This window comes from Erpetoichthys calabaricus, chromosome 3 (genome assembly GCF_900747795.2).
Source record: "Erpetoichthys calabaricus chromosome 3, fErpCal1.3, whole genome shotgun sequence".
NCBI lineage: Eukaryota > Metazoa > Chordata > Cladistia > Polypteriformes > Polypteridae > Erpetoichthys > Erpetoichthys calabaricus.
Genome location: NC_041396.2, coordinates 128,017,420 through 128,041,761, shown reverse-complemented (window position 1 = coordinate 128,041,761; position 24,342 = coordinate 128,017,420). Strand labels below are relative to the sequence as shown.

Below are 24,342 nucleotides of genomic sequence, written 5' to 3'. Positions count from 1 at the left end.
CAACATAACAAAAATTATTATGTTCCTCACGTCCAATTTGGAACACAGATTTTAAATAAGGAATTACAGTTTCTGCAAAGTGTTTTGACCCCCTCCCACCACCCAAATAAAATCAACATGAGAAGCAAGAACTCCAGTTACACTGCCATGTTCATCTAGCCAGTAGAAAACAGAAGGATCTACTAGTGACATTATTCCCCGTGTTTTTTTTATGGTTTCTTTCACTTTGTTTTAAAAGTACAGTGAAGCATCCATGAACACACTTTTTTAGTTTCCACAATATTTCCTTTGCTTTTAGCTTCAATTGGAGGTTGAATATAAATATCTCGAGACAGTTCTATTCCTTGGAAAAATGCAAATTTAATATCTATGGAGTGTACATTCCATTGCTTCTGACAAATAACAGCTAGAAGCACTCTTAAAGATTAAGAAGAACATGTTGGTGAATCTTTTGGAAGTTCATCCGTACCAAATTCCTCAAAACCTCTTGCCACAAGGTGAGCTTTAGGCATTATACCTGCTGGTGTCTCTTTCAGGGTGCATACCCTTCTTGAAAAACACTTGTCCTAGATCAGGAGTTTGTTCAAAAACTTTGTTGTGTTTCCAATTGCAGAGTTCCTCTTTTTTAGCTGTATCAAAAGACACATCTTTTATCTCCAGCACATCTACATTAGGAAGAAAACTGCTCTGCATATTGTCCTTTAGTTCAATATTAAGACCATCAAGTCTTGATAAACCAGCTGAGCTTGTGCTCCCAGCAAGCTCAGTGTAGTGCAAATTGTACCAATTTCCATATTTTCCTCTGACTTTTCCTACTCATCCAAGATTTTCCGCTTTATGCTGGACATCACTGTCTCTGTCAGTGTATTTAATAGTTTGACCTGGTTTAAATGCAAACTGCAAGTTTCTTGAAGATCGCTGAACATCCTCTATTTCCTCATTAACAGTTTCTGTGTCACTATCGATATTGTCCGTTTGATTATCTATGTCTTTTCCATTGTCTTTGTTATCCAAATCATTTTCTGTCTTTTCTTTGACATTTTCTGTGGAATTTAGACCTGTAGAGAAATTGTCTGTTTCTTGAACACCCACCTTCCTTAATCTTGTGGGATGTACACGTACACAAATACCTCGGTGTCTTACAAAAACTACCATACCATCTTGTCCAATGACAACTCCAGGACCTTTCCATTCTGCACAGTCAACTCATTTATAGTATACTTTGTCTCCAGTCTTGTACTTCTCATCTATAGAGTGCAGCTGTTTTTGAAGAGCTCTGCGTATCCTGTCAGAATATTCAGCTTCTGCAAATGCTTTACGAGCTGCATTCAAACCTGTAATATGCTGTCCAACCCAAACACTCATTGTCGTTCCTTCACGTGCTGGTGGCTTGTCAATTAGTATAGAAGGCAAAGTCGGGTTTTGCCCAAACACAAGTTGATATGGACTGTAGCCATGTACATTGTGCATAGTATTCTTTGCCATGAGTGCCCAGTCTAATGCAATTTGCCAGTCACATGCATTACCTTTTTTAACCTTCAAAAGGATTTGTGTCAGTGTTTGGTCATGTCTTTCTAAAAACCCATTACAGTACTCCGTGGGCTGTGCACTGGTGTTGTCTTTATTTCTATATTAAATTTTTCAGCCATGTCTCTCATTTCTTCATTGTTAAATTCTCCTCCATTGTCACTATATATTTTTTGTGGTTGTCCATGAATACTTATCCAATGCTTCACCATTTCAGAAGGTTTCTTTGAAGTCACAATGCTTCCTACACTAAAATGTGTGAAATGATCAATTATGTGGAGATGCCACACATTTGGTTCAAGTTCATATAGGTCCATAGCAATAGTCTCATTATACCTTGAGCTCAGTGGCAAGCCTACAGTTGGTTTAGGCTTAGACTTACTGTACTTCAAGCATGTTTCACAAGTGTTTACAATTTTTGTACAATAGATATGCATTCTGTGTCTTTATTACCAGAACTATGCAATAGTTTCTGTAGTTTATCAACTGAAGCATGTCCAAACTTTAACATGATTTTTTTTGCTTCTGCTCTTTTGTCATATGTTCTGTGACTGTCAAAGTTTTATTTTCATGAACTGCTACATGCTTGTCATTATCTAGGATATTTATACAATAATGCCCAGAAGTGGTCAGTTCAAGCTTAATTGGCTGTTTAAACATTACTGCTCTGTCATTTTCAATGTCGAGCACAGCTCCATCCATCCATCCATCTATTATCCAACCCGTCCGGCTCTCTTTAAAGATATTTTGCTTAAGAGCAAAGGAATATCTTCAGGGATCACTTCTGTTTCAATGTTGCATTTGGTGTTCCCAATTTTGACAGGAATTTTAATTCTTTTAGTAGACTGCACAATCTTTCCATCACCGAATTTAAAAACTCTACAGCTTGGTGCTTCAATCAACTTGTCCGCTTCATTCTGACTGAGCTCACTCACAAAACTATCAAGCCACTTTTCCCTACAAACAGTTCGAGTACATGCAGTGTCAATTACTGCAGATCCAAAAGATTCAACAACAAAAATCTCGGAATCAGAGGCAGATTCATTTGAATACAGTGTAACGTTACATTGTTCAATCTCATCCTTATTTGCATTACCGTTTGTGAGTTTCACTTGTTCACTTTTATGCGGACAGTCTTTAGCCCAATGAAACGTACTCTGACATACGGCACACTTTGATCTTCTGCCAAACCTGTCAAGTGGATTGGTACTAAGTAATGGCAATTTTGAACAGTTCTTCTGATATCGTGACATATTTTGTTTTTGATCCGTAAAATAAGCTGCATCGGGTTTCATTTGTATCCCAGTGGAAGCGCAGGCAACCGCCGTTTTGTCACTGAAGATGCGCTTTAACGTCGAGGCAAAAGTTAAGATTGAGCACACAGTTAGTGCCAACTGTTTGTCTTTAATTTCTAGACAAGCACTATCAAGCAGTTTGAAAGCTAATATGGCATCTGGAAGAGTCATGTCGTATTTCCGCATACGATTATAGCATTGTTCAAACTCCATGATGTAATCCGCCATTGAAACTGAACCTTCATGTGTTATATTATCAAAAGACGAGTATGCCTCATAAGCCCGGTCTTTTTCCTCTTTCAGAAATACCCTATCAAGTATTTGAATTAAGTTGTCCATACCAGTGCCTTTATTTAAGTGTTTTGCTGGTATTTCTAACACTGTATCTCGTGTTCTGCCTGTAAGCGAGAGTGCAACAGCAAGCGCTTGCTTTTTCTTTTCCAAGGTAATCACTCGTCTCTAAATCTTAAGTTTATTTTTCCAGCTTTCATACGATCTTTCTTCGTCGAGAACAGGTGGTATTTTTTAATTCCCAGCCATCTTCTGCTATCAATGTTAGTCTTCAATAAGCACACCAGTTTGAATGTGAAATATTTACTTTCAAAAATGCAAATGACACGAACTGAAAAAGAACTAATACAAAAACCAAAAAACTAACAACATCCGCGCATGCCCACAAGGAAAATGCATTGTCTTAAAGGGGACAACAACAATAATTCAGTCATAGTATGTTTACCATAATTATAAACTTAACACAGAAACACTTTCCCTCACTCCCTTTCATTTAGCTCTTCCTACCTTGTTGTCTCACAAAAAATACTGTTACCTTGGCTCACCCCAGCCCTGCTCCCCATTCCTCACCACTGTCCTTGCAGTAACAAGACACATCACAATAAGTGTGTAGCGCAAGACACCAGCTGAGTATTACAAGCCGGGACCCAAGTGATAATGTTTTAAGTGCTTCATGCTTTGCAGACTTGCAGACACATCAGGAGTAATAAATAAATAAAGTAATATATTAGCAGTTGTAATGTAGTGAAGGCACAGTTGTACGAAGATCTGTAAAAAGATGATCTGCTGTGGCAACCCCTAATGGGAGCAGCCGAAAGAAGAAGAAGAATGTAGTGAGGCGCAGTACTTGCACATGTGGCTTGCAAGGATTTAAGCTCCTTTTCGTGGCTGCTTTTATGGCTGATTGTCCTGACAAGGATAAGAATTAATACAGGTCAGTTAGTAAGACCGCAACAGGGTGAGAATAGCCACACCTAGAACACTAAAGAGGTAGGCAAGTTAAAGGCAAACTTGTTTTATTATTTTGGTGTTCAATGGGCAGTAGCAAGTTACTGTTTATACTGTGTTGTGGTAGTTAGAATAAAAAGCCAGACTTCACCTGTCAACTTGGCCAGAAAAATGGGATAGTCAGGGTTTGCGCAGTCTGTCTACTTTTTTTTCTCCTTTAGTGATGCAGCAATATTTTAATAAAGGTGCCCTCAATATTTCTAATTACACATCATTGTTTTAGGCACGATGGGCCAAACCATTAGCCATGTAAGACAGAGACTAATTATGAGACACAATGTTTTGGACTTTAAATATTGATGAGGTTCTTTAAGATGGAGATTTTAAAGTGTTGCAATAAAAAAAAAAAAGTTATTTTCCACTTTCTTTAATGAGAAGATATTAACATTAAACAGTCAGGGTTTTCAGGTTTAAGCTTGAATGGGAGAGAAACAAATGTATAATGATACTTTTAGGTCAGTTTAGAAAAACTGCTCAGAGTACAATTGTAGATCAAAGTGCAGAACAAGTGGGACAAGAAGGAAAAAAAAAACTCTTATCGTGAAGGAGCTTGGCTTTAAGTTTTGCTAATGAAGATAACAAGCTAACCATTCAATATTATGAAAAGGCTGAGTGTGGTGGTAAAATGCAAAAGCAGATCTGGAAAATACTTCAGATTTGCATAGCGGGTAAAACAAATAACCGTACTTTTACAATCCAATAATCCGCTTTTACATTCAAATAAGACCTTTTTCAAATAAATTCAAAGTAGATTAATATAGTGATGTTTGATAAGACAGCCCTATTAGGGCTCATTTATACTTCACGCTCAGAACGCATATGCGCCTGCATCATGGCTGCCACTCGTTCTCGGCGTTCATTTGATGCATCCTCTGAGCAGGTCCTCAGAAATTAACGCGACACGTGCGCGAGTTGCAGTACCAGCAAAAAGTCAGGGGGCGCAGTGTGCTAAAAGTTGGAATGTGACGTCAGAGTCTCTGTTTACTATATACATGTGACAGAAAGCCGCTTTGCGGATCCTACGAGATCGGTGTGCGCGCTTTGATGTTTGATGATAGGTCCGATGTGGTGAAGCAAAATGCTGACATACAGATGTATTCGTGGTGCTTTTATATTCAAGCGTTGCATATTCCCGATCGTAATGACACAATACATTTTAAAAGTCTCACATACCGTCTTCTGTGCCATCTTTTTTTCTAGGGCTTCCTCTGGTCCTGACAGCAGCGGATCGCCATCAATATATTGCCACACTGAGCACATTAAATGTCTGATATTCCAACTGTCTGCACATTTAGAATCCTTAGATTTATACTTGATATCACTTTCATGGTGAAAAGCATTAAAGTATGTATATTACATTTTACAGATAAATCGGTAATTTCATTTAAATAATGAATACTGTTAATAATTACACACATGGGGGTGACACAGTGGCGGAGCGTGTCTTGCAGGGAGTCACGTCGCTGATATTCCCTGCCTGGAGTTTCCATGTTTTCCTGATGGGTTTCCTCTTTGTGCTCCAGTTTCCTTCCAAAGATATGCAGATTTGGGGATTTGGTGCCGCTAAAATGACGCTAGTATATGTGTGTGCTTGTATTCACCTTGCGATGAGCTGAGGCCTCATTCAGGGATTGTTTCTCACTCATGCCCAGTGCTTGCTGGAATGGACACATCCCTGGTAAGGTGTCATCGGAATTTAATGGGTGTTCTAGGCAATTCGCAGCACAGAGAAGCCAAATATGTTCTCACCGTGATAATATCTCGCACTGCCACCTGGCAGATTCCTCCAGATTTACGTAAAGTACGCACGCAAGTATAAACACTACAACACTTGTGTAGCAGGAGCGTCCGCTGCATTATGCATTGCGTCGTGTGAAGTATAAATCCGGCCTAAAATGCAAAGAATATGTCAAATTTTAAGGGCGGCAGGGTGTTGCAGTGCTAGAATTGCTGTCTCACAACAAGGAAGCTAGGGTTCATGTTCTTGGTCCTCCCTGCAAAGATTTTTGCATATTCTTCCCGTGTCCACATGGATTTCCTCCAAGTGCTCCAGTTTCCTTTCACAGGCCAATAACATGCATGTTTAGGTGCATTGCTGATGCTAAATTGGCCCTAGTGTTATGTATGTGTTTACCTTGGGATTGTTTTTGCCTTGTACCCTATGCTTGTTGAAATGTGCTCCATATTCCCGGCGACCCTGTTCAGGATAAAGCAGCTTTAGATGATGGATGGATTTTTACTTTTATTCGAAATCTTCAGTAACCAGAATGATTAGGGTGTTCTTAATTATTGCATTACTTTCACAAAGTCACTTCTCTGCAATTAACATTTTAGAAAGAGTAATAATGAATAACAGGTAAAAGTTAAGAATTGTCATGCTGTATTTAATTCAAGGATGTATCTCTTCCAAATGTACAGTTAATTTTTAAGGATTAGAATCATATTGGCATGTAGATGTGGATACATCCTCTGGAATCCCCAAGCAAATGTATCGCTATTTAAGCAGGTCTGCTGTCTGACATGGGCAGTCTTGCTTATACATGGACAAATTTGTTGGTGCCCTTCTATGGGGGGAGTAACCACAATTGTCTCTGAAATAACTTGAAACTGACAAAAGTAATTGCCACCCATCATTATTTATCCCATATTGAGCAAAAAGCAGACTTTGCTTTAGAGATTTAATTCAACAAAATTTTTCAAATAAAACAGATGAAAATGGCATTGAAAAAATGATGGGACCCTTAACCTAATATTTCGTTGCACAACCTTTAGAGGCAGTCACAGCAAACAAGCGATTCCTGTAGCTCTCAATTAGATTTCTGCACCTGTCAACAAGTAGTTTGCCCCACTCTTCCTGAGCGAAGTGCCCCAGCTGTTTCAGGTTTGAAGGGTGACTTCTCCAAATTAAATATTTCAGTTCTTTCTATGGATGTTTAATAGGATTCAAATCAAGGCTAATAGAAGGCCACTTCAGAATATTTCCGTGTTTTCTTCTGAACCATTCTTGGGTGGTTTTAACTGTGTGTTTTGGGTCAGTTCTATCAGTTTGCTTGGATCAATCGAGATTTTGCTTCCAGTTTTTTTAGCTTACCCAGGAGTGAACAGGGCATTTTGTCCAGTGTGTGGATTTGTCAGTTTAAGGCATCAAAGAGTAATTATACTCAGTAGTGGGTCCTCCTTTTGTTATTTTGGCGACTTTAAGGGTTTATTAGAATTCATGCACTATGCATCTAGAAAACTTAAAAACTTGTTCAGATGAAATACCATCTTTCCCTTTCATGTACAGAAATCAAAAGAGGGGAAATATTTAATATGAACTAATTACTCAAAGACATACTGAACTATCTTGAAGGTTTGCAGTGCTTCATTATATTAATTTAATTGAGGAAGACAGTGATAAGTGCCTGCCAGATCTGAAGAAAAGTTTGAATTGTTTAGTCATAAAGTTTAATCATGTATTTTTTTTAATACATTGCTAATATATGATAGACTTTTTAATTTGACCACTACTTATAGTTTGCTATTCCAGTAGTGTAGTCTGTTTAAATTTTGTTGCCTAATGCTGTGGTTTATTAAAAATATGCATGTCAGGTAATGTTTTTCAAAGCACAAAATCATTATCTGTTTAGTTACTACAACTTACCTAAAAAAACAGACACCATTCATTTAGCTTAGTTTGTTGGAAGTAGGGTTGTCGCAGTACCAAAATGTCAAACTTTAATGATATAATATTAAGAAAAATACTGAAATTCAATACCATTGTTGATGCCCAATATAGTATGTAGTGCAACTCAATGAAAAAATACTTAAATAAATTGTAATGCTGTATGTATTAAATCTTTGCATTGATGGAAACAAATGATATAAATTTTAGTCATTTACATGCAAATATTTTAAATAGTACAATCTTTTATAAAAGATAACAGTAAAGTTATGTAAACAGTTTAAAATTCTGTCAAGTTTTTTTTTTTTTTGTAACATTAGTGAAAACAAATACTGTTACTGAGGTAATACCTGAAATATTACTTATTCACTTAACATTTAATGACATTTGTATTTAAGTCTTTTGTAAACGGTATACTAGTGCTGGGCGGTATACCAGTTCTTACCGAAAAACGTTTTTTATTTTTGTTATGATATAGATTTTAGTTATACCACAACACCAGTTTAAATTGCCTAAACGACGTTCGGAACGTGACGCAGCGGGAAACTTTTCACTGCTACACCGCTAATCACATCGGTGTTGCACGGGGGCTCTTTTTCACTGCTACACCGCTAACTAGGTAGTGGTAGTGTAGGTATTGCACTCTGAAAATGGACAGAGAACATTCCAAAACTGAAACTGTAGCAGACGATAAAGTTGAACATGATGACACAGAATAACTTTTGCCAAAAAAAAGGAGTTGCGTCCGTTATCTGGAGATGCTTTGGTTTTAAAAGGTCAGATGTGGACCATTATGTTCAAATGTGTAAATACTGTTTCTATACTACTGGATAATACTGCAAGCCAAGTTGTACTTGTTTTATTTGTTTTCAATACTGTGTAATGTACCTGGGTACTGTGTAATAGTGTGACGACATGTTGACTTTATTCTCGACATTTTTACTTTATTCTCGCCGTTTATGTCAAGATGACTTTATTCTCGTAATTTGCCATTAAAGTAGAACATCGTAAAATGAATATTTAATTTACTAGATTTTCTCAAACCCTGTCATAAGTTAATATAGCACATTAAATGCTTTGTGTTAAGTGTTCCCCGAGCCATGTTAAATTGAGTACGTGCTCCTTAAACTGACTTCCTCTTGTACTGAGGAGGCACCTGCAGCGATCGCCGCACAGAATACATTCACTTCATGATATTCCTGCTCTCAGAACATTTAGAATGCTAAGATAAATACTTGATATCATTTTCATGATGAAATGCATTAAAGCATGTATTAATCATGGAGGTTACACTGCTGCCTCACAGCAAAGCGGTCCTGGGTGTTCCCTGCTTTGAATTTGCATGTTTTTCTGGTGGGTTTACTCAGCGTGCTTCAGTTTTCTTTCAAAGTCATGTAGAATGTGGGATTTTGTTATGCTATATTGACCCTGCTAGTGTATGTGTTGCTCGTATTCACCCTGCGATGTGCTGGTGACTCGTTCAGGATTTTCGCCTGCCTTGCACACAATGTTTGCTGGGATGGGCGCAACCCTGAATAGATGGCATAATTAAACATGTATAGCGAAGATATTTTTAAAGTTCTGAACACTCCGTGGGCTAAGTTTATAACTAGTTTCAGTTTCACAAAGACATTTATCGTGTGGTGATTGGTTGTGTGGAGAAAGTAAAAGGAAGGATAGGAACTGGGGTTTTGGTACGTCAGGCAGACAGCACGTGTGCAATAAAGAAAGTCCGCTCAGAAGAACATGCATTGAATTCTGTGTTCGTGTCTCCGACCACCAGATCACAAACCAAACATTTACACAATATTTAAGTTAAACCTGTGCAATACCCATTCATACATCCAGTTTTTTGGAGCCTTGTCACACCTGCCATAAAGGTCTCTACACTGAACGTACACCTGGGGACCCCTTACTGCCAGGGAGCAGCACTACCGCCTCACTACCGTGCTTGTTTAATACCTGCTTTAATGCATTTCATCATGAAAATGATATCAAGTATTTATCTTAGCATTTTAAATTTTTAGAGAGCAGAAATACCATGAAATGAATGGATTCTGTGCGGTGATTGCTGCCTCCTCTTAGTGCGAAGGAAGTCAGTTTAAGAAGCATAGTGATTAACAACTGGGTTGGGGAACACAACACAAAGCATTTAATGTGCTGCATTAACTTATGACGGGGTTTGAGAAAATCGAGTAAATTAAACATTGATTTTATGATGAAGTTTAGTTTATGACATTCTACTTTAATTATGAAGTAAACTATGAAAGTAAAGTGGAAATGTCGACTTTAATCTTGACATAAGCATCAAAATTAAAGTGGAAATGTTGAGAATAAAGTCAGCATGTCGACTTTATTCTTGACATATACCGGTAGTTTGTTTTTTTTCTTCCCTCTTTACTGTATTTTTTTTTCTTCACCATGGCCCTAATGCACTTCCGTAAGGCTATACCACAAATAGCATTATACAGTAAATGCAAGTTGCAGTTATTTTATTTATGTATATAGCTTAGCTTGAAGCAAGGTCCATATTAATGCAGTTTGCCTAAATGATGGTACAGTTGGTAAGGATGTCATCACAAAGTTGCACTTGTTTTATTTTATTTTATTTTAATTTGGTGAATACTGTGTAATGCACCTGGGCTTGAAGTCTTGAAGTAATAGTGCAGCTATCAGTAATAATACTATTATTTATTTTATTGTTATTATTTATTAGTTTAAACATTATGCAGTTTATTGATGGTAAAGTTGTTGAAAAAGTCACTTTAACGTGTCAGTGGACAGAGATGGTTAACTTTAACAAAGTGTAGTTGGTTCACAAAAAATATTTACTATTTATTACTTTTCTAAGACATGTTCAGTGCAATACAACTTTTGACAAGCACCTCTGGATATTTTACTAAGTCTAAATGCCTCTTTGGATGTTTGAAAATATGTTGTCAAAAATCATAGTTTAAGTTTTTGCAAAATTTGTTCAATAAAAAGGTTCTATATTTTGACTGCAACTGTCATGCAATGTGATTCCTTCTCTTCATTAGTGTCACCCCCTTGAAAACTTATCACTTTAAGGGGCCATGCAAACCTGTATTAATACTTGTGTGCACATTAAAATGTTTTTTTGTACAATGTACAATTCTCATAACAGTGGAATAGGTTATTCTTAGCCAGTCTACTGCAGTAATTGCAGTGGAAAATGTGGTTAACATTCACTCATGCATGGGGAAAAAAATACCGTCCAATACCGTGAAACCGGGATAATTTAGAAAAATACCGTGATATAGAATTTTGGTCATACCGCCCACCCCTACGGTATACATAAAATATTTTAAAATTTAAATAAATATTCAAGTAAAAACATTAACGCAATTAAGCAATAGGTCAGAAAAGCAACATACAAATGGACCATTAACACAACTGGACCTTTCATAAAGGCAAACTGTGAACTTTGCATTTTTGTATAAATAAACTATGATGTCTAGTAACTTCCAAATTTTTTGCAAGAAAGGTTAGCATGTGAATGTGATCTTCCTCTAGGCTGTGGAGGAGTCGTGTCGCATATAATTGTAGAATCTCTCGTAATAAAAGAATATAATGCATTGCAGCACATTTGGGGGCAAAGAGTTAAAAATCGAGGGAGTGATGGAGCTCTACTGCTAAAAAGCGTTAAAAGAACAGCACTGAACAAAACCGTCCCCAAGATAAAAATAATTACAGGCCCCTGTCTTGAAGCATTAAACATTTGATTACAAAGAATGTTTTAATGTGTAGAAGAAATAAACATCATATCCCTACTTCCAACATATCAGTTTACAGGTTTATACTTATTAATGTTTCTGAAATTTAGAAATATGAGCTACCTCTCATAATTCTTTGTGTTGATTTGTGTGTCACTCCTTCATGTGTTTAGCTTTAGTTGGTGTTGTGTGGTAGAAAATCATGCATACAGACATGCATGTATCTTGTGGTTTTCTCTCCATTTTTGCCTTAAATCCAAAAGAATTTCCAGACACTAGTCCAGCTGCACTCTTTGTCAATTAAGCATAATGATGAAGGCTCCAGTGCCACTAAAGCGGTCATCTTAACAACACCTGTGAGTGGGTAGAAACGTTCATTCAAGTTCATTCATGCTGATCAATAGCCTACGAGGCTCAACTGTCAAAAACCCAATGCGAACCAGAACTGCATTGGTGATGTGTGCTGTAGAATTGATAAAATGAAAAATTAGTATTGAAGTAATTTTAAAATGTTAACATAAAAACATTAATATTTCTATACTTTTGACAACCCTACTTGGCTCTTTATTGGGCATATCTAAAACTACTCACATTTAAATATAGATTTCATTTGCCTTGTTTGTATCAGTAAATGTTAATCAAGAAAAAACAGAAATTTGTCATAGTAGATCCTGTATTGAAGGTGCATTTAGGAATTATTTTATAACTTACCGTACTTTTTAAGAGCATTGCTTTAACTGCAGTTAAACTATTAATAGTAACTTTAAACGAAGTTATTTTTATGAGGTAGTTCAAACACCAGATACAACAAAGTACAACACCACTTCTAGTTCTTGCCATAATTTAGCATCTGATTAAATGGCAGAGCTTTGTATCTACATTAAAGAATAATTTAAAAAAATCTTTGCTCTGCTTGTTTTACAGACTATCCTTATTGCCTTGCAAGTAAGGATCTTAAGAATATTATTAAGACTCTCCTGGGAAAATCACCAAGTGTTGCAGAGGAGCTCTTTGATCATTGCATCTACTCTATGTTACGAGAGTATGACAAGCCTAATGGTAAAGAATTTAATTCTTGCATTATTTCTGAGTGTCTTTTGCATTGCTTTTTAAAAGGCTTCTGCCAGTTTACAAAGTTGAAGCAAAAAATATTTTGTTCTTTGTCTTATAATAGCTGAATGCTCTAGTTTGAAGTCTTTGTACTATGATTAATCCCTGTGTCTTACCATTTAGTATGACCTTTATGTGTTCTGCACTGCACTGATAACATACTAACCAAGTTTTTGAGATGGGTCTATCTGCAGACCTCCATAGCTCTGCGGTTCAGTAACTCTGCTGGACAGCCAATTGGATTGCATGTTTTCATCACATGGTTTACATGCCTTGGTCTGATAACCCTTCCCCAACCCTAATCTTAACTATAGTATAACCAGGTGTTATCAGTGACATATAATATAAAGCAACAACTTCCTCAATGGGGAAAGGGGCTCTGGAGCTCCGCAGCTAGGGTCTATCGAAGTTTTCAAGCTTTCAGCCATGAGAGCTATGCTAGACCTTGCCTCTAGCAACTAGTCCAGACATCCACCACCATCTGTCTTATTTTAGTAATGTACATTTGCAGGTGGTTATCCCTGCCTCACTTGACAGAGTTCTTCTCCTTAAGTTACATGTTTAGTAATAAAACTTGCCTCCTCATGTTATTTAGATAAGGACTGTTCTGCACACTACTGGTTTAGATATTTGGAATATGGCAGTCAACTAGTCATCATTCACAAGTATCCCCAATATTACTGACCCATCTTTGCTCTAACTCAGGCTTTGCTGTTTTTTTTGTATGTTTATACTTACCTATAGAATCTGTTTACTTACTAAAGTAAGTTGACACTAATATTTATTAAATCCACATGTTTAGGTTGAGTGTTCTGTCTTATTATATTTTGTTTAGGAGAAGCACTGTATGGCTACAGGATTTGTATTCAGGCTTTGCTGATGGAAAAGCCCAAAATAGCAACTCTCAACTTGCCTGGCGTAAGTCAATTTTGAAACATTTTTACAAAATTCTCACTTGACTGATACATTAAAGCCAAATTTGCTAAATTTGTTCAATGCAAGAATATTCTGGTGGATTTTAAAAATACTGCTTATTAATATTGTAAAATTTTAATTGTTAATATCAAGTGAACTCCTTATTGCTCCTAAGTGTGTGTTTTCCAATTTTCTGAAAAATTATTTAATTCTGCATTCTTGATTTTTAATATTTTCAGACCCAGCTGCCTTCAGTTGAAATTTTAAAATAAACAGGTCACAATTCTTCTTAGAAGTTAAATAAGGGGAGTTTTCATATTCTCCTCAAGTTTTTTTTTAATTTGTAATTAATAAGGTATTAGTAAAACTGAATTTCTGTGATATTCTTTTATATGTTTACTCAGGGAAAAAAAAATTCTTACCTCTCTGTTGGCTAAAAAGTGGACTTTCATGTTTTCTTTAATCTTAAAATATTTAAGCTTATCTATACCTAAAAGGTATTTTACAAATATCCATAATCTTTTTATGGGTTTTTGAATTAGAATTATGCTGGCAACATTGCAAACTCAGAATTATAAATTGACAAGCTATGATTTGCCATTGAAATTCCTGGGAGACTCAAAACACATTCTGAACTGAAATAATTTCTCACAGTTTTCTCAGTAAACTCTGATTTTTAACCTATTGTCAAGCATACAATTTTGCTAAAAAAACAGTGGATTAATAAGATGAGGTTTGGAGGGTGTTGATCATAAAGTCTTATTTAATTATGTGGATGTTCTTCTTCTTAAGCCTACATATGCTGGTTTAATATACAAGGGTCTGTTAATGACATTTTTGTTTGATAGCCATGATTCAACCAGCCCTCTGGAACTTTTAATATTAGCCTTGAATTTTACTTGCATCATGTCCCAGTTAAATGTGTGTCCGGTTGAACTTTTGTACGTGTGTATATATCGTAGACCATGGTTACTTTCCTCTAACAACATGGTGATCATGAATGAAAGACTGGTCACTGTTGCAAGGTTGAAAAATATCTACTGTAGCGATCATAGATTATTAGTCCTGTCAAGCAGAAGGGACCTCCATTTATAGATGCTTGACAATTTTTAGTGTCTCTGTTTTAATTCAGCAATTTACTTCATTGCCTGTGTTTTATACTTCAGTATCTAGATCTTTTGAGAACCTATCTGAACAAACCAACAAAATGTCTTACCATCATGTGGGCTTTGGGACAAGCAGGATTTACAGATCTAAGTGAAGGTCTGAAAGGTAAGCTGCAGTTTAGTGATAGTCATTTTTATCATAATTATCATCAAACATTTTGAGTTTGTTATTGAATCTACAGTAATCCCTCCTCCATCGCGGGGGTTGCGTTCCAGAGCCACCCGCGAAATAAGAAAATCCGCGAAGTAGAAACCATATGTTTATATGGTTATTTTTATATTGTCATGCTTGGGTCACAGATTTGCGCAGAAACACAGGAGGTTGTAGAGAGACAGGAACGTTATTCAAACACTGCAAACAAACATTTGTCTCTTTTTCAAAAGTTTAAACTGTGCTCCATGACAAGACAGAGATGACAGTTCTGTCTCACAATTAAAAGAATGCAAACATATCTTCCTCTTCAAAGGAGTGTGCGTCAGGAGCAGATAATGTCACATAGATAGAGAAAACAATCTCTAGCAAACAAATCAATAGGGCTGTTTGGCTTTTAAGTATGCGAAGCACTGCGGCACAAAGCTGTTGAAGGCGGCAGCTCACACCCCCTCCGTCAGGAGCAGAGAGAGAGACAGAGTTTGTTTTTCAATCAAAAATCAATACGTGCCCTTCGAACTTTTAAGTATGCGAAGCACCGTGCAGCATGTCGTTTCAGGAAGCAGCTGCACAAAAGGTAGCAACGTGAAGATAATCTTTCAGCATTTTTAGATGAGCGTCCGTATCGTCTAGGTGTGCGAACAGCCCCCCTGCTCAATCCCCCTACGTCAGGATCAGAGAAAGTCAGCGCAAGAGAGAGTGAAAAGTAAGCTGGGTAGCTTCTCAGCCATCTGCCAATAGCGTCCCTTGTATGAAATCAACTGGGCAAACCAACTGAGGAAGCATGTACCAGAAATTAAAAGACCCATTGTCCGCAGAAATCCATGAACCAGCAAAAAATCCGCGATATATATTTAAATATGCTTACATATAAAATCCGATGGAGTGAAGCCGCGAAAGGCGAAGCGCGATATAGCGAGGGATCACTGTATTTCATGACAAAAAATAGTTACTCACAGTGGTCCAAGCATATAAACCAGTGTGGAATGTCTGTATGGCCAGTTAATCAAAATTATAGGTTTACATGTCTGCTGCACTTAACTAACACCAATAAAAGTCTGCATACATTGGAACATAAGTAGGTTTAATTAATGCTATACAATTTTAAAAAATTAATTTAATGTGTGAATTTTTTTTTTGTAGCAATGCACAAAAATACCAATGTGAGGGTCTCTGTAGTCTGATAGTCCTTTATGTAACTTTTTATGGTTTTGTATTAATTTCTTTAGGAATGTTTTTTACTTAATGTGGTGGGTGTTCAGATTCATTCCATCAACACTTTATTTGCAAGTAATTTATAGTCACTTTAGAGATCTTGTCTCTAATATGCTGTATGCCATTTTTTGTTTTTATTAACACTTGGGCGCTATCATCAACACAAAAGGTTATGCTTAGGTTGCTGTGTGTGTCCGGATTGAAGTGTACACTAGGATCTGAGGTCATGAAGTGTTCTGCATTTCCAAATCTGCTTTTGCAAAGCCAGAATGTATAAAATTGGTACATATTGGTGCTTAGAAAGCAGTGATTTGCACTGTTAATAACTTGTAAATAATGTATACTCCAGAGTTTACATTTTCTGAATGCTGTAAAGTAATTAAAAGTTACAGCTAAAATAAGTCTTCAAATAACATGCAGCAAAATACATTTAAATTCTGTTTTTAATGATGTAAAGGCTGAAATCAAGAAAAAAAAAGATGTTAAATGAACATGTACACCAATAGCTTTTAGTGATGCAAAGGTTCTACCCTCACCTCAGAATAACATATTGAATTGTAAGTATCTAAATATGTAAACTTTCAACTTTGCATTTTAACCTTGAATAGAAATGAACGTTCAAAAGTAAATCATAGTTGCATGTATAGTACACAGTGGGCTGTCAATCATCAGCAATATATTAAATACATAAAATCACTAGAGATTTTTAGGAAGGCATGGAAAAAAATGTTAGCTATAGATTAGATATCTTAAAAAGGGGGAAATTAATCTAAATCTTAGTGCATTCTTGTTCCAAGCTAGTCTTACACTGCATTTACGTACAGTGACAACCATGTCCTTACAACATGTTTTTACAATAAAAGTAATAACAGATGAAATGGTGGAAATATCAATGTCAACCCTAGTGTATGTGTAACTGAAAAAAAAAATGGTTCACTTTCAAAGTAAGTTAATGCCATCACAGCCAAAAATGTATATAAATATTTTAATGGTAATCAAATTAGAAAAAACATTATCAAATACTGCAGTTAAATTGTATTCTAATCTGTAGTTTCTTTTTGTGATTCTGTTTAATTAACAGAATTGCCGTTGTGTAGAGGCAGTTAATTACTACACTATGACACAGTAAGTTTACAATTTTTTAAAAATTGTACATTTTCAATCTTGGAAACCACAAGATAACATTACCATTCATACCCACCTGTGTGGTGGGGTTTTATTTTATTTTATTTTTTTTTTAACTCCCTTTCTTGCTATTCAGAACTTCTGTTTAGCAATATTTCAGAAATTGTGACTTTCATTGGGTGTTCGGTCAACCACTGATGTTATGTCATGTTGTCTTATTCCACTGTAGTCTCTTCAGCAGATTTTTCTCTTCTCAGTTGAATATGGCAAACTGTCTTTGATTCTAATGGTACCTGAAATTTTATTACTCCAAGGGGTTAATAACTAGACTGGGTGGTCTCTTGAAGACACTATAGAAATTTTTCCAGGGTGAAAAGAAAGAAAAAGGGCGTTGAGAAATTTAAAATCCTTCAGTTTCCAAGTGTTTTCGCCTTTGCCTCACAAAGGTCAAAGTGAGTAAGGTAGAGAGTTGACTATATCAGGTTTAAACACTTATGCATACTTAATGGTTCTGTAACTTCTTTGCCAATTCAGACTAATGTGCATATTTTTTTTAATTATGATATATTTTGCACTCATAGTGATTAAAATTGGATTCATTTGCTTTTTTAATGCAGTGTGGCTAGGCATTATGCTTCCAGTGTTGGGAACAAAAATGCTTTCTCCATATTCTATTGCTTACTTGGACAGACTTTTAATGTGAGTAATTTCTTTCTCCTTTTCATCTAAATACAAATACATTGTTCTTTGATTCAACAGATGAGACTTTTTAGTCATAGCTTCTGTTTTCCTTTTTACTTTTTTGCATTTATAACTGAACTTGATGATTTATACAGGGTGAGCCAAACTGAAGTACCACATTTCTGAAGGTCATTGTACGAGGTAGAGGCAGCTGAGTGGGTTGGGGTCCTTTGATAGGCAATCCCTTGTAGTTTTCGGTCGGCAAAATGCCTTGGTCTGGTGCACACCGTACTTTTGTTTGTCGAAGCGTTCTTTAAAAACAACAAATCCATCCTCACTTGCAATGCGCCTTCAGAACACACTTCAGCATTCCTCCTAATGGTGACATCCCAAATCGGAAAACAATTCTTTAGTGGGAGGCTAAATTTAGACAGACGAGTACAACATTGAACAGAAAATCTCCAAGCCGTCCTCGGACTGTACGAACACCTGAAAACATCCAAGCTGTAAAGGCGTCAGTTTTGCAGTCTCGTAGACATTCAGCACGCAAACAAGCTTCTGCCTTAGGCATTTCCGACGTGTCTTTGAGGAGGATTTTGCCTGAGGACCTTAATTTCTGTCCGTACAAAATGATGATAGTGTAGGAACTCGCTGAAAGAGACTGGGAGAGCCGTAGAGAGTTGTGTGCGAACATTCTGCAAACCATTCATCGAGATGCCATTGTCATGTGCAGCAACAAGGCACATTTCCATTTGAATGGTTGCATAAATTAGCAAAACTTTCACAATTGGGCTGAAACCAACCCTTGCGAACTTCATCAGAGACCCCTGCACAGTAAGCGTGTTAGTTTGGTGAGCCATTGCAGAATTTGGTATTGTGCACCCTTACTTTTTTGAGGAGGGGGGAGCAACAGTCACCGTCACTTCAGAATGTTACATTGGAATTCTAGAGAACCTTTTGCAGCCCCAACTGGAAAAAATGGGTGTGGTGGATGTCTGGTTTCAACAGGATGGAGCAACAGCTCATATGACGCGAAGATCCATGCAAGTTTTGCAGGAGATGTTTCCAGGGAAGCTGATCTCCCTGAGCAGCGATGTTGGGTGGCCTTCATGTTCACCTAATCTCGCTCTGTTTGATTTCTTCTTGTAGAGCTATCTCAAGTCGAAGGTATAAACACACCGACCCCAAAACCTTGAAGCCCTCAAGGACACTATTTGCAATGAAATTGCCACTATGCCCCATGAAATGGCTGAATGAGTCACGTGAGCCTTCAGAAATCTCGAAGAGTGTATCGCTAATGATGGCAACCATCTTGAAGACATCTTTTTTAAAACACAGTGAAAAAAATCAATTTTGTATACCCTTTCTTGTGACGTAATTAAATTTATTGTATCTTGTAGTGTTTTTTGTAGAATTAAACATTTGAAATGTGGTACTTATTTTTGGCTCCCCCTGTATTGAAACAATTATTAAAACTGTGTCATAGTTTTAAATACTACTGTGTTTTAAGAAAAATTATCAAATGATCACATCTAGTACTGTAATGCAGCAGAAAGGCAGCATTCCCAGTTGTTAAACTGCAACCTGAAATTGTGTTTTTGTAAATGTCTAATTTTAATATTGAGATTCACTTAGTTGCGTTTGTTTTTCTTGTAATGTATCTTATGTGTGTTAGGATGCATTCCAATCTTACAAAAGGCTTTGGAATTATAGGACCAAAAGACTTCTTCCCCCTTCTGGACTTTGCTTTTATGCCTGGAAATGCACTTTCACCCAGGTAACTCCAGAATTACATTATTAATATATCATATTGGAACTTAGCTGTGAAAATCAGTGTAAAATATATGGCTCATTGTACCATTCTTCCACTTAACCATTTTCTGCTTTTTGTTTAATAGAGAAACCCCTTCAGCTCAGAACCATGTTTAAGCCTGCGTGGAGAATATATATTCACGTTTTAGTGGATCTACACATTTAAGATTTTATCAGTGTAGACGTATTTCTCTAATCTTGTTGGAATGTACAGAAACCATGAAAAAACCAAAAATGAGCAATTTGATAAAAGGGTGCATTTTGTTATGTCATCAAAATCTTGAATTAATAGTGGTATGTGTTATAAAAATACTGAAAAAGGATCTGTAGTGTTATATAATTCTTTACTATTGTTCATGCATAGTTTTATTACTGCTGCAACTTTTGATTTTTAACTGTGTTTTTTCACATTTTAAAATTTGCTTAGTTTTCACTAGAATAATGAAGTTTATTTTCCTCAGTTCTTTTGAGAAAAGTAACTTGGAAACTACAGATCAAAGATACCATTTTAGAAATACCAGAAATATCTTGCCACTATTTATACATTTCCTAATATTGTTTTTCTGAAATTATTTTCTAGAAAGGATTTTGCAAGCTACTAGTGTTTGTTTTGATGGTTTAAACAATATGCAAAATACAGGGTGTCCATGAGATCCACAACTCCCAAAATAATTCCACAGATCAATATAAAAATCTAAATCATGGTGGACACCAAAAAATTTTACATTGTTATAGTGTTAAAGGCATTTAGTACCCATAAGTAGAGTTTAGAAAGGTTTTAACGGGTAGTTCAGGAAAGCAACTGTCTAAGAAGGTTTCATACTCTGAATAAAACCTAGATGATTGAGTGGCACTAGCCCATCCATCAAGGAAGAGAAGCACATTGTTTAAATCATAAGAATTTGGAAAAAGAGGATGGAGTCTTTAATTGAAAATAAATGAATTCTAGGCCACATTCAAACGCTAGTCCTTGCATACATGGATCATCTCCCAGGTGATAATGAAGACAGTGACAGCTATTTCTAATAATGTGATACTAAAAGTGTTCAGGATGATAAAAGCATGAGGCTAACCGTATCTTGTTCCCAGTTCACATTTGTTGTTTTGGACACTTTTCTTGTGCTCCTTAAAAACAGAAAAGTAAAGTCATCAGTTACTTTAGGATTTTTATAGTGCAATATTGACAGTTTTGGGATGTACCTGTGGCATTGTTACAGTGTGTACTTCAGTTCCCAGCAGTCACAAGGAGTGTGATGGGGCCAAAGGAAGGAGGCTTTGATCGTTGTACACTTTAAAGGAAGTCATTTGTTCAGAGATCAGTGCAAACCTGCAGCCATCCTACACAACCAGTGCTTAGGCATGTGTGTGCCATGAAACATGGCTGTCCTACGAGGAGCTTGGTCAGAAGTACAAGGTGGTGTGACTTTAGTTTGCAGTATGTACGTCTGTATATGATGCAGTTTGTAAGATTAAGATAAGTGTATCAAAAGTAATACTCCATAATTCATTTACATTATATTAGCTGTTCTACCTAGCTTTGCCTGGAAAAGTGATAAAAATGTTTGTTATATGTGTAAAATAAATTAAAAGCCAATCTGACATTGGTGACCTCCTCATCACAATAGAAAGATATGTATGTGCTAGTATTATTTAGCATTTAATTCTTCTGTAGGATTTGCAGAAACAGAAGTAATTTTCCAGCAAAGAACAATTCATAGAACAGTAATAATAATGAGAAGCAAATGGGAGTGGAGTGGCACCCTGCTTCATCCCAGTAAAGTGTCTGCCCCATCTCACTCCCAATGTCTGAAAAGACTTTTGTTACTCCAGCTCAAGCATTATTTGCCCTAAACAAAAAATGAATATAACCAACAGCAACAATTCATTTCTTGTATAGCACAAAATCACACAAGGACGGTCTCAGTGGGCTTTAATATGCCCTGTTTTTTGACATCCCCTCTGCCTCGACCCCCTAAAAAAAACGGGGGGAAAAAACTACAAAAAAAAAATCCCTTTGTGGTTGATGGGGAATTGAAATTTTGGTAAAGGTAATTCAGAGAGAGACTCTCTTCCAAGAAGGTTGGGCATGAAATGGGTGTCAAATTGGGGTAAATACAATACACAAGTAATCTTCCTCACAGAGATAAATGGCCAACCTGTCATTGCTACCTCAGGAATACAATACAGTAATGCAAGAATAGATTGTACCATGCACACACTAAATACAGAACTATCACATCTGAAGATACAGGTTTGTTCAAATGCATCGAAAACAACATATAAACTAACATAAATGAAAAACAACATCTGTCCTTCAGCCAATTGTGGAACCTCAGCCAAGTTGTAGAACAGGAGTCAGACAAGCCAGATATAGTCAGAGCTCTGCTGAACTCTGCCAACTAGCCGCCTCCCCTCTACTGGCCATTCTATATCGGAGTCATTGCTGGGCCAGCCAGTCTGATTAAAAGACCCTTCTACCTTATGATTCCAGTGCTCCTTTTTCTGAGGTGACTTTTCTATAGGCAGGCAAACCACTCAGCAGTAATGCAGTGGTACCAAGTGCAACATGAAGATACTGAGAAGAGAAACAGAGTAAGGAACTGTTATTAACAATTTCTAAATAATGTAATTTTTCTATTTTAGTACTAATGACTCACAGCAGAGATGCAGTATGCACAGCTAGTCAGCATCTCTACTCAGGGTATGCTAAACTGAAATAGTCAGCCTGGATTTAAATGCTGAGACTGAAGGGGCTTCTCTTGTAGTAGAAGGCAGACCATTTCACGGTTTTGGAGCCCTGTAACTAAAAGCTCAGCCTCCCACTGTTAATTTATTAATCCAAGATGATCTGCTGTGGAAACCCCTAACGGGAGCAGCCGAAAGAAAAAGAAGAAGAATCATAAGTAGGCATCTTGAGATCTTAATGTGTGATCTGGTTTGTAAGTAATGGTAAGTTCATATAAGTAAGCAGGGCATTGGCCTTTTAAGGCTTTTATATTTTAAAAGGAGGATTTTGGATTCTCCCCTAAATGTAACTTAGAGAAAGTGTAAAGGCTTAAGAACTGGAATTATGAGTTCGTTTTCTTATTCTTGTAATAATTCTTGCAGCAGCAATTTAAATTAACTGAAAGCTGTATGAAGAACAATTTGAGCAGCCAGTGAACACTGCATTGTGGTAGTAAATCCTACTAGAAATAAATGCATGAATTAATGTCTGCATATTTAGAAAACATATTACTTTTCCAACATTTTTATGATGGAAAATACATGTTTTAGATAGTTTTGTAATGTGCACTTTAAATGACATGCTAGTGTCAAATATAACACCTAGATTGCGGGCCGATTCAATAAAACTAATGGTGATTAAAAAGTAGTTAAATATTGCTGTGATCAGCATCATTCCCTCCTATAATGAGCAATCCTGTTTTATCTGTCTTCAAAGACAAATAGTTCTCATCCTTTGACTCCTTTAACTCACTAACACTTCTAATTTTGGACAATATTGGAGAAAGTGAAAGCTAGTAACCTTTTTGGTATGTGATGAACATTCAGAAAAGAAGGAATAGGTTTTTAATACAGTAAAACTTTTAAAGACTTACTGAGCCACAAATGTGAAAAATGTTATTCTTTTTTTTAACATGCTTAAATATTTTTAAATTCTCAGTAATTATTGTGGTTAGCAAACACCTGAAATTGGCTGTGTTTTATTTTGCAATTGTTTATAATTCTTTTGAAGTATAAATCACTTCAAAATCATTTTGTGTTCTTTGTGAGGTGAAAAAGGCACAAAGGTTCAGCAAAAATGGCAACTTTTAGTGAAATTGTCACAGTTTTTATTATTGTTTAGGTGTTTATATGTAGAATATCTAAAATTGTATTAGCCCATATTCAAAGTTATAATACACCAGAAATAGCTGCAATGTTTCACCTTAGTGGGTGCTGTGGTTTCAAGTGATGCTGCAACAGGACAGACAGTAATTCAATTTTGTAAATTTAGATTCCATATATCATAGTACAATTTCAGTGTTCAGCCAACACTTGGCACTATAGTACCCCTAGACAATGACACAAATTAAATTTCACTAAACTTGTAATGATTTGCTAGTGATGATGTATGTGTAGTAATGGGGTGAAAAAAATATTCTGTGACTGTTATGCATCAGTCTTGAAAGAACCCTTGAAGTTGTACGTCTTTCACTTTGAGAATATAGGCAAAAAACATTTTTGTACTAGTGTTGCATATAGTGGTTGGACAGTTCTCTCACTTAATTGGCATATAAGTCAACTAGTACATTTTAAATTTAAGGCAAGGAATGCGAGCTAGGTTTATTCTAAGATGCGACTTTCTTCTTGAGATATGCAACTTGCTTTAGGAAGCATTTTACTTTTGATTTGTCAGTCCACCTGTATTGCATTTTAAAGAAAATGCTGATTTCAACCCACCTCCTTCCAGCTGTCCAGCTTTACTTATTATTCCTTTTGTTAAATAAAAAAAAAATTCATATACTAACATTAACGAGTACAGGAAACCCAAGGACAATGTAAACCCAAATAAGTTAGCAGAACTCAAAATGATTGAATTCACTAATTTAAAATTACATAACCAATTTTTTTTTTGAGTAAGTTACTTGTAGTCTTTAATTGTGTA

At 36.2% G+C, this 24,342-nt stretch overlaps 1 protein-coding gene across 1 annotated transcript in view; it reads left to right on the top strand.

The window, feature by feature from the left end:
- tmem214 (transmembrane protein 214) overlaps positions 1-24,342 on the top strand; it is a 73,365-nt gene that overhangs the window by 29,396 nt on the left and 19,627 nt on the right. The window contains exons 4-8 of the mRNA XM_051925009.1: positions 12,444-12,578; positions 13,465-13,547; positions 14,711-14,816; positions 17,819-17,900; positions 19,558-19,659. Of these exons, the coding sequence (XP_051780969.1) occupies positions 12,444-12,578; positions 13,465-13,547; positions 14,711-14,816; positions 17,819-17,900; positions 19,558-19,659 (508 nt within the window). The remainder of the gene's footprint in view (positions 1-12,443; positions 12,579-13,464; positions 13,548-14,710; positions 14,817-17,818; positions 17,901-19,557; positions 19,660-24,342) is intronic.